General features: G+C 37.9%; 1 protein-coding gene across 1 annotated transcript; it reads left to right on the top strand.

The window, feature by feature from the left end:
- Positions 1-9,563: 9,563 nt before the first annotated feature.
- Positions 9,564-11,204, top strand: LOC142635354 (uncharacterized). Its single transcript, XM_075809528.1, has 2 exons — positions 9,564-9,704; positions 10,596-11,204. The coding sequence occupies exons 1-2, from the start codon at positions 9,564-9,566 to the stop codon at positions 11,202-11,204; spliced, it is 750 nt and encodes a 249-aa protein (XP_075665643.1).
- Positions 11,205-11,878: the final 674 nt, after the last annotated feature.

Genomic DNA, 11,878 nt, shown 5'->3' with positions numbered 1-11,878 from the left:
AGAAACTTAAGTTCTTTCTTGAATGGAACTGAACTTGAGTTCCACAATTTTTTTTTAAAGTTTAATTTTGTTATAACTCGATTTTTTAAAAATCAAGTTTCAAAATAAGAGCATATCCCTAAATAGTTTCAGACATGAGATATTTTGCTAAAAATTTTGTGACAATGGCGTATTTTGCCTTTTTGGCTAAGGAGCTTAACATATATACATTTAAATTAAAATAAAGTGTCATTAAAGCATAAAAAATCGCACATTTTACAACATGACCGAAATCCCCTTTTAAGTTCTTCCCTTATCCTTTCCTTTGCTAACATTTTCAATTTTGAATTCGTTGACTAGTATATCAGACTAAGACACAGTACGAATGTATAGGTACAATGTTAGGGTTCAATAATGAAGTTCGTCTACTGTTTTTTGCTATTTTTAAAATCAAAATTGTGATTGATATTATGTAATTTTTTAAATATATATATATATATATATTATTTATTTTACTAGCAAAATTTTGGAAGATCTAGATGAATAGATTTAAATAAAAAAAAAATTCATTTGGACATTTTCACAAACATCTAATGATGAAAAATCAAAAATCAAAACAAAATCCATGTTAGAAATTCTTTAGATCGCATAGACTGAACAATCATAATGACAACTTCATTTAATAAAACATTAATTATGTTTCAAACAAAATATCCCTGACTAATAAGAGAAAATGTTTCCAACCAAAATTTCAAAATTATTATCCCACAAACTTTAGAAATTAACCTAATTTATGCATAGTCTATCTAATTTAAAATTTTCCGCTCAAAACAAACAACCAAGTATAACAATAATGTTATTTTTGGAACCATAGTAAGAATACCTTAAAAGTTTCATCTAATACTTTCGAGAATGATACACAAAAGCTGCTTCTTAAAAGTTCAACACTTTAGTTTTAGGAACAAGATTAGGGATGTCCAGAGACTCGGCCAACCCGACTCATCCGCCGCCGCCGACCGAACCCGACCCGCCGCCGACCGAACTGACTTCTCCGGCGGTCGGAAACGGGTTTGTTCCTTCAAAACCCGAGTTTGGCGGGTCGGACGTCGGTTTTCCTTCTCCAGAATCCGATCAAAACCGATCCGACCGATCTGTGAGATTACCGGCGATATTTGGTAGATCTGGTGAGATTTAAACCATTTTCGTCAAGATCTCGGCAAGATTTCACCGGATTTGGCCAAGATCTTGCCGAAAATGGCCTAAATTAGGCCGGATCTGGAGAAACTTCAAAAATTTTCGCCGGATTTTCGCCATTTTCATGCCGGATTTTCACCGTTTTCACGCCTTTTTTCACCGTTTTCATGCCGTTCTCGCCGTTTTCTGGATTTTCGACCCCGACCGACCCATCCGCCGTCATCTGATGGTCTGATCCGCCCGATCCGTTCATTCCGGCGGTCGGCGACGGGTGCATTTTTTTGCCACTCGATTCCGGCGGGTCGGTTCCGGGTTGGGCACAAACCCGACCCGGACCGACCCGTGGACAGCTCTAAACAAGATGTTATAGTTTGCTTGTGGTTATTTGGGTGAGTGTGTCATATAATGGACCTTCACATGACCTAATTGAGCCAAGGGGTTAGTGACACTCTCCCACTACCATGTGGCCTGCAAATAGGCTTCATAAGGAATCATGATTTTCCTAAATTTTCTCATTTTTCCAACACTTCTTTTCATTTTTTTCAACGACTCATTTTACAAACTATTTCATGTTTTCACTTGACTTTTTCAAGTAAAGTCCAAATATGCAATTAATTTACGAACTTTCTAATGTTAAGATTAGGTTTTAGGGTTAATTACTTACTAATCCCCTCAAAAAATTAAATTATTAACACACTTAGAGTCAATAATTTTTGCAAATTTGAGGAGCCCTCTCTTTAGAGGCCATTACTAATGTACCACTGTCGTAATTTTATCAATTGACAACTAAATTGTAAATTACACCTCTAAAATTGGGAGCGCTTGGATTTTACACATTAAAGTTTGAAAGTATTTAGATTTTATCCCCTAAAGTTTGAAAGTATTTGGATTTTATACCTTGAAATTTTAAAATTTAGATTTCACCCCCTAGAGTTCTTTTTTTTTTTTTTTTTTTTGCATTAGCAACCGCTCCGTCCATCTTTTCCATTAAGTGTCACATAAACTTGCCACACATGTTTAGTTTATCCAATAAAATAATATCATATCATTTTTGTAGCCTAAAATAATTAAATAATTAAATTAAAATGGCATGACATGACATAATAAAAATGATGTAGCATCATTTCCTCCGTCCATATTTTCCGTTAAATACCACATAAACTTGCCAAGTGTATTTAGTTTATCCAAATAGAATAGAATAGAACTTCAGGGGTAAAATTTTAATTATGAAACTTCAAGAAGTAGAATCCAAACACCTTCAAACTTTAGGAGGTAAAATTTAAATTCTGAAACCTAATGGTGTAAAATCCAAATACCTCCAAACTTTAGGAGATAAAATTCAAATTCTGAAACCTAATGGTGTAAAATTCAAATACCCCCAAATTTCAAAGGGTGATATCCAAATTCTGAAACTTCAATGTGAAATCCAAACATTCTCAAACTTTAGAGGTGTAGTTCCCAATTTAGCCTTAACTAACAGGTTTCATCTTAAGGTAAGTTTACTAAATTAACCAATTAGTATATCTCTTTTATTTTGTGAATTTATATTTGTGTTTTGTGGAGTTTATATGTGTGTTTTGTGTATTACAACCTTGTTGGTGTCAACTTTCAAACCTTCTGATAAATTTTGCTCGTCTCATTTTTCTTTTAATTTAAGTAGCGCGACATAGAGATTTTCTATTATAAACAAAGATAAAAATAATAATAAAAATCTAAAGCTTACAAATGATCATATAAATTACAAAGGCAGTATGTCTAATTTTTCTATAAAAAAAAGAAAAAAGAAAACAAACAAATTCAATACAAACAACTTGTTAGAAATACTGAATTCAATAGTATTGTATTTCTCAACTGAGGAATATACATGTGTGCCTTTATATAGGAGGCATAGGAGTGCAGTACAAGAAATGTGTAGTACAAGAATGTGTGCTATACAAGTAATCTAGTTGGGACTAAAGCCCATAACACTATACACGTTAACAGCCCCCCTCAAACTCAAGATGGATGTGAGACCAACTTCAGGTTGTCAACTAAAGTATGAAGGCGTCCCTTAGGATGTGACTTGGTGAAGATATCTGCAAGTTGATTTGTAGAGGAGACTGAGATTAGCTTGAGAGCACCATGGACAAGATGATAACGGATAAAATGACAATCGATCTCGATGTGTTTAATCTGTTCATGGAAGACATCATTGTGAGCAATATGAATGACACTCTTGTTGTCACAATAAAAAGGAGTAGCAGAGAATGTAGACACACCTAAGTCTTTGAGAAGTCATTGTAGCCAAAGAAACTCATATGTGATATCAGTAAGGGCACGATATTCTGTTTCAGTACAAGAGCGGGCCACATGAGTTTGTTTCTTGTTTCGCCAAGAAATCAAAGAAGAACCAAGAAGAAAGCAATAACCAGTGGTGGACCTGCGATCAGAAGGATCTTCTGCCCAATCAGCATTAGAAAATGTACGGAGAATAAGAGGAGACTGAGCAGAGTAGAAAAGACCATGGAAGAGAGTGCCCTTTAGGTATCGAAGAATACGTAGAATAGCAGCATAGTGAGTCGATCGTGGAACAGACAGATACTGGTTCACCTAGTGAACAACATAGGAAATGTCTGGATGAGTAACGGTGAGATAAACTAGGCTGCCAACTAAGCGTCTGTAAAGAGATGGATTAGACAATGGTTTCCCTCTTGAAGGAGTCAGATGTGCATTAAGCTCAACTGAAGTGTCAACAGTATTGCTATCAGTAAGTCTCGCTCGAGACAAGAGTTCAGAGGTATACTTGGCTTGAGTAATGTAAAGTCCATCTGTAAAATGAGTGATTTCAAGACCCAAGAAGTAGCTAAGATGTCCAAGATCTTTCATCTCAAATTGCTGACTGAGAAAATCCTTAAGTTTTTGAATGCCACTGAGGTCATCACCAGTTATGATCATATCATCAGGAGAAGTAAAATAATGCATTTTTCAATGCGACGAAGAAATAAGGCAGAATCATAATGACTTGCCATGTAACTCAAGCGAGAGATGGTAGAGCTAAATTTAGCAAACCAAGCTCGTGGAGCTTGTTTAAGGCCATAAAGTGCACACCGAATGTGAAAAACCTTGTTTGATTCAACAGAGAGAGTAGGAGGAGATTGCATATAAACTTCTTCACCTAAATTCCCATTAAGGAATGTATTTTTGACATCCATCTGGAAAATGTCCCATTTACTGGCAGCAGCAACAGCTAAGAGGGCACGGATAGATGAGATACGAGCAACCGGAGCAAAGGTCTCTTCATAATCAATCTCATACTCCTGTGTAAAACTTTTTGCAACAAGACGAGCTTTGTAGCGCTCAATGGACTCATCAGAGCGAGTCTTAATCTTGTAGATTCACTTACAACCAACCACAAATTTCCCAGGGGGGAGAGTGACCAAGTCCCAAGTATGGTTTTTAGATAATGCATCAAGTTTCTCTTTTATTGCAATTTGCCATAAAGGGTCAGTGGAAGCCTCACGATAGGTGTGAGGCTCGTGCAGTGTAGCAAGGGCAGTGTAACAATGATAGTCAAGTAAATGTGCAGAAATGGATTTTACCCGAGTTGAGTGACGAGGTGGAATGTCTTGTGTAAGATCTTCAGGCGGAACAAGAGCAGGGGACCCAAGCTCAGGGTTGGGTAGCTCGTCTTCAACCGGTTCATCTTCCACCTGTTCATTAAAGGGGGAACTAGGAAAGGGATCAAAGATATCTGGTGGTTGGACAGAGAAGTCTATAGGAGAATCAGGAGCAGCGACAGGAGGGTCAGGAGCAGCTACAGAAGGAATATGTGCCTCATCGAGAAATAGATTTAAGACAGAGGAGGAAGATAGAGAAGCATGGAAGTGAGAGAGCTCGACAAAGAGATGATGTTCCCAAAAGACAACATTACGGGAAATACGAAGATGATGAGAAACAGGATCATAACACCGATACCTCTTTTGAGTTTTGCCATAGCCAAGAAAACAACAAAGCCTTGACCTAGGCTCAAGTTTGTTATGCTCATGTGGCTGAAGAAGAACGAAACAAGCAGAACTGAATGAGCGAAGGTGGTGATAGTCTAGAGGCGACCCAAAAAGGTGTTCATATGGAGTTTGATTTTGGATGATAGGATTGGAAATGTGATTAATAGCATGAACAACATAAAGAGCAGCTTCGCCCCAAAAAGGAGCAGGAACTTTGGCAGAAAAAAGGAGACCATGAACAGTGTCAAGAATATGACAAAGTTTTTGTTCGGCTCTACCATTTTGCTGAGAGGTACCTGGACAAGTTAGTTGATGAACAGTGCCATAAGAATGCAAAACAGCTTGGAAAGCATATTGAGTGTACTTAAGAGCCTTATCAGATTGAAAAATTTTGATACATTTGAAAAATTGGGTTTCAACCATTTTTGCAAAATTAGAATATACTTGCAAAAATTAGAATGATGTTTCATATTAAAAATCCAGCTATAGCGAGAGTAATTATCAACAAAGACAACAAAATATCGAGATTCACCAATACTAGAGACAGAGGAAAGTCCCCAAACATTAGAATGAATAAGGTCAAAGATATCAGTAGATATTGATTCACTAGTATTGAAAGGCAAAGCTGGTTGTTTTCCTAACTGACATGAAACACAATCAAAATTTTATGTAGACACTGAACCTAACAAACCTCTAGAAGCCAATTGTTGTACCTGAGAAGAAGATGCATGACCAAGTCGAGCATGCCAAAGTGCAAGGGAAGGAATAGAATAAACTACAGCAGCTGCAGCAACAGAAACAACAGCAACAAGTGGAAGACGAAGGTTGTCAACGGGAAACATATGCCCAACTTTGGGACCGGTCCCAAGATCCTATCCCATCCTTGGATCCTACACAATACACCTAGAATAATCAAATATAATGCAATAACTCAATTCAGCTAATTGTCCCACAGCAAACAAATTGTAAGAAAGTTCAGGAACATTAAAGACCCTAGGAATTGAGAGGTTGGAGGTCGAAGCGGAACCTATATTATGACCAGACATTATGGAACCATTTGCTGTGTGAATATTAAGAGGGTGTGGTGTAGGTTTAAGTTCAGAAAATAAGGACGAGTGAGGTGTCATGTGATTGCAACAAGCAGAATCCTTAAGCCAAGAGGAATGAGACATACCAGATAAAGCTGAGAGAGAAGAGGAATAAGATGCATTACCAACCATACGAATGACATTGGCGATGATGTTTTTAAGGTCATCTGTGAACATGGTGAAAGTGCGACTTGAAGACTTAGACTGTGCAGAGACGGGAGCCATTGGTTGGACACTCTCAGTGTTAGCAATAGTAGCAGCACAAATTGGAACAACTGATTTATTGCGCTGATAGCAAGTCTCAATATTATGGCCAAAACATTTGCAAAAATTGCAAAAACATTTGTTGGGTTGTCGACGATGATTGTTGCAAAAGAAAGAAGACATGTCCTTATTCTTCATTTAGAAGCAAAATATGCAAAAATGAAATCTACGCGAAAAACTGGGTAAGGAGCACCTCGGCTGCCAAAAAGTCAACTCTGGCAAAAGTCAACTATCAACGGTCAAACCCCAAAAGTCAAACGATGACGTCAGCAGCTGACGCAAGCAAGTGACGTCAACGATGACCCAACGACGGCTGATGTGGCAAGATGACGTCAGTCGGAGGGTTGAGGCGAATGAAGGCGCGTGCGAGCGCGTGAAGGCGCGTAACTGTCAGTCGTGGCGCGTGGGAGCACGTGGATCAATAACCCAGTTGTGCAATGGCTCGTGGAGGTGCGTGGGGCGCGTGAGCTGCTAAGCAGAACCTTCTGGTGGCGCGTGGGGGCGCGTGCGGTCTTCGATGGCTTAGAGGTTTCCACGAGTTTGTAGATCGGCGCAAGACGAACTCAGTGGTACCTGCAGAAAATTGATCAGAGCAAGATGCGCGGCGATGCTGAAAAAGGTAGTGGTCTTTGCAGGGTGGAACTCATCAACGGTGGCTGCTACAGGTCCGGAACCAAAAGAGAATGTCTGGAAGATGTCGGTGGTTCAACGGCGAAAAGGCTGCGGCAGTTGTTGTGACAGCGGAAGCGATGTTGAGAATGGAGTAATACCAATAAAGACAAGATTGCTAAGAGAAAGGTCAGAGCAGTGGCTTTGATACCATGTTAGAAATATTGAATTCAATAGTATTGTATTTCTCAACTGAGGAATATACATGTGTGCCTTTATATAGGAGGCATAAGAGTGCAGTACAAGTAAAGGTGTAGTACAAGAATGTGTGCTATACAAGTAATCTAGTTGGGCATAAAGCCCATAACACTATACACGTTAACACAACCTCTACTCAACAGTCACCATGCTATAAACTCCACGATATTCTAAAAATGCAACTATAAATATGCACAATTTTCTACACAGTTTCCCTAACTTGTATTTATAGGTATAGCTTATTGACTTCAGATTATATATATATATATATATATATATATATATATATATATATATATATATATATATATATATATAGCTCATTGATTTCATGTGGTTTATTAAGCCTTTTAAGCTTTAATCAATTCTAAATATGTGGTTTATTAATTTATTTCCAAGAATGTATTAGCTTTTCTAATCATTCTATTTTTTGTAGTAACTTTCAAGTGTTTTCCCTGTCGTAAAGTAGTATGCTACACGTTTTGTTTTTGTTTTTTTGTGAAGAAATAGTATGCTACGCGTTTATTGGTATGGAAATTGACTGCACAAAACATTTCAATTATTTATATGAAACATTGACTTGAGTAAACGGGGCAATAGATAAAGAAAATCAGAACAAATTGAAAAACTGTCAATTGACGCTCAAGTTGCCAAAATTGGCACCACGGAATCCGAAGCGTGAGAAATTATACTGTCTTTATGGTGGACTATGTCATTTGTTCACCATTCTAGTAAAAAACTTCTACCTATTTAAAATTGTTGAGTCAGTATTCAGTTTTTATTTAAAACTCTACAATTTTAAACAAGTGAGAGTCTTTTACTGTAATGGTAGACCACATCATTTGTCCACCATGAGGACCTTATAATTTTTCCCGAAGTGTCCACCAATATTACGAGTCCCATTCTTCAAAAATTTCATTTATTCCCTACTTTATCAGTTTTTTTTTTTTTTTGGGTAGTTTTAAGAGAAAAATCAAAATTTTAAGAATATGATTGTAACTATTTTATTAAGTTAATCCAAATGAATATCAATTTCTGAAATTATCAAGATAATCATTTTTTTTTACAGGAAATAAGTATTTTATTAAAGAAAAAGAGAAGCGGGCAGCACCCTATATCAAAAAATCCAAAGACATTATATGACTAAGAGACCATTTGACCAAAGAATGGGCAGCACCATTTGAGGTTCTAGGAACCCAACTTACATGAATGCTTGGATATTGGGAGAGCAAATAAGACATATCTGAGCAAGTGTTGATCAGAATTCTCCATGGGATTTCATGCTCTGGCTTAGATAGGGCCTCAAACACAACTTTGGAGTAGCTCTCATTGAAAATAGCTACAAAGTCCAAGTTGGCAGATAGCTTTATGCCACAGTTTAGAGCTTCAGCTTCCACTTGGAGAGGAAGGTTAGTGTTTACCTTCTTGGAGCACGCAAAAACTAACTCCCCTCTCCAATCTCTAGTCACAACAGCAATAGCAGAACTGGATGGATTTAGGGCCGCATCAACATTGATTTTTATCATCGATCTTCTTGGCTCGGACCAGACACAAGGACGGCTAAATGACTCATTTAAAATGAGCGAGGACAAGAGTGACTGGAGAAGGTGGATCCTGCACTCCCATGATCTTTCAACAAAATGGGAATCTTTGCAAACATATAATCAAGGTTCGGGGAATAACCCTCAAAATGAACCTGGTTTCGGTGCTTCTTATCAAATCACAAACAATTGCGCCAAATAACAGAAATTCGTCTTGCTTATCATCAAAAGGGGGAGAAATAAGAAGCTGAATTAAATGTGGAGGAGAAGTAAGTCCCATGTTATCCATCGTCAGGCCCCATTGGCTATTGTACCGAATTGCTTTTATAAAGGGACATAAAGCAAATTGATGAAGGCAAAATTCAACATCCGCCTTACAAAGAGAGCAAGAAGTGTCTCCCAAGTTTACGTACTTGCTTAGCAGTTCCTTTGTAGGGAGGCAATTAGCTGCAATTCTCCATAAATGGATTTTAAGCCTCATGTAGATGAGATTTCCGGATTTTGCCTCTGGAAGAGTCTTGATTAGGTGGAGGATTTTCGCTTCTGCAAAGCCAGTAGGCTGATTTCACTGAGAAGTCTCCTGAAGAAGTTGGAGTCCATATCCATTTATCTGTGTGTTAGAATGAGGAGATGGGTATTTTTCGAATATGGACTATAGTATCATCATCAGAAAGCTCCCTCAATTTGTGAGTTTCCCAGTTGCATCTGTCTTGGCGAAGAAGTTGAGAAACAATCAAGGCATTATCTATGTTGGCACTTTCTTTTGGCTTTGGAATAAATTGGGGCAGGTCCAGGATCCATGGATCATTCCATATTCTAATAGAATTTCCATTGCCTACTAAAATACAAGCTCCACGAGATATGAATTGTTTAGTGCCTGCTATACTCCTCCAAATAGGAGAAGAACTGCTGGAGATTTGGTGGGTTAATCAATTACCTCTGACTCTATATCTGGCACGAAGCAGGTTTATGCATGAACAATCCTTCTCAGACAGTGTCCATCAAGCAATTTAAGGGAGAAGAGCTTGATTGAATTCCAACGAACTTCTAAATCCCAAACCACCATATTTTTGGGGCCAGCATAAGGATGACCAAGCAATAGGGGTTAAGTACGACCCTGATTTTGATTTTGGGTTCCACTAGAACCGTTTAATCACAGCATCAAGCAGCTCACAAAGAACTTTTGGGAGTTGGATGATTAACATGGTGAAAACAGGTATTGCTTGAGCGACAGATCTTATAAGTGTGGCCCTTCTAGCCTACGATAGATTCTTGCTTTTCCAACCACATAATTTGTTTTCCAGCTTCTCTTTAAGAGGCTTGAAGTCATTGACAATATTTTTAGACAAAACTAGAGGAACACCGAGAAACTGGTAATAGGAGGAAGTTTGTTGAGGCCCCAGCTGCATTTTATTTGATTAAGGAATTGCGGATTAACTCCTTTAGAGGGGAGGGGAAAATCCCGGACTTTTCCACACTTATAACCTGACCTGACCAAAGACAACACATTTCTAGGCAATTTTTAAGAACATTTAATTCTGAAGATTTTGCCTTGCAAAATAAAATAATGTCCTGAGCTCGTTTAGAGACTTGATCGAGCTGGTGTTTTGCTCCTCGCTGAATTCTGAAATTTTTGCAATGACTTGTTGGGCATATGGAACTGCCGGAATAAGTTGCAGGTGGGGGAGGTGGTTTGGCCGCTGAACAAGGTTGCTGGTGTTGCGCGCCGTCAATTGCAGGAGTTCCAGCAGGTTCATCATTGTCCCAGCAAGAAGGTTCGTGCAAGGAGACCTCCGTGGAAGTCTCCTGATGCGGGTTTTGTGAAGGCCAATTTTGATGGGACAATTTTTGAGGATTTAGGGACAGCAGGTATTGGCGTGGCTGTTCGGAATGAACATGGGGAGGTGGTTGCAGCTTTGGCAGAGCAAATTCCTATTCCTAACTCTATTTTTACTCTCGAAACCTTGGCAGCTAGGCGTGCAGCTCTTTTTGTTCAAGAACTTGGGCTTCGTCATATTGTCTTTGAGGGTGATTCGAAGTCTTCCATTCATGCTATTAGTAATAGAATTTTATTACATTTGTCTTGTGGTCATATTATACAAGACATTTTGTTGATTGTTAGCTCCCTTCAGAGCTTTTCTTTTTCTCATGTGTGTAGACAAGGTAATGCTTTAGCTGATACTTTGGCTAAGAGAGCTAAGTTGTTTAGTCCTTTGTTGGTTTGGATGGAGTCTGTTCCTCCGGATCTGTATTACTGTTATTTGTCAGATTTTTCTTCTTTTAATTAATTTAGCCTTAATGGCCGGTTTCTCAAAAAAAAAAAAAAGAGGTTTAGAAAGGTTTAGCCTTAATTAATTTGTCAAGATACCTTCGCGGCTGATAAATTCCTTGAAAGCACCTCTTTATTGATTAGCCTCATCAACACTTCACTGCACAAGATGAATAGGTAGGAAGACAATGGATCTCCCAATCTAAGTCCATGAGAGGGATGAAAACTTGGGCATACGCCTTCGTTGAAAAGGATTGAAAATTGAACTGTAGAGATGCATTGGTTTATTGAATTTAAGAATTTATCGCAAAATCCAAGGCCTTAAGCACTGAGATAAGAAAGTTCTATTCCATTCGATCATAGACCTTTTGAAAATCTAGTTTAACTCCCAAGTACCCTTTCTTCTTGCCAATTTTTTTGAAACTGTCATTTATTCCTGAAAGATAAATCATTTTTGTAATAATTCTAGAAATTAAACTTTATCTCTAAAGATTATCTTATACTTCCACATTGTATATGTGTCTCCTTCCATGGTCAACTCCAAGTCTACAAGGTAAGAGTTTTTTTTGGTTAAATGAGGAAGAGGCAAAACTAAAGAGCATTTTTTAGATAATTCTTCAAATAATTTTGTATCATCCTAGATTTTTGAACACCGAATATTTTTTTTTTTTGGGACATACAAAGTTTATCACT

This window comes from Castanea sativa, chromosome 5 (assembly GCF_040712315.1).
Source record: "Castanea sativa cultivar Marrone di Chiusa Pesio chromosome 5, ASM4071231v1".
NCBI classification, from domain to species: domain Eukaryota; kingdom Viridiplantae; phylum Streptophyta; class Magnoliopsida; order Fagales; family Fagaceae; genus Castanea; species Castanea sativa.
This window is presented reverse-complemented; position numbering and strand designations above follow the sequence as displayed.

What these genes read in the sequence shown, in the direction of transcription:
- LOC142635354 (XM_075809528.1), top strand. Translation starts at nt 9,564, where the DNA reads ATGGACTATAGTATCATCATCAGAAAGCTCCCTCAATTTGTGAGTTTC. An exon ending in TTTGGAATAAATTGGGGCAG is followed by an intron (nt 9,705 to 10,595) that starts GTCCAGGATCCA and finishes AATAAGTTGCAG; the next exon opens with GTGGGGGAGGTGGTTTGGCC.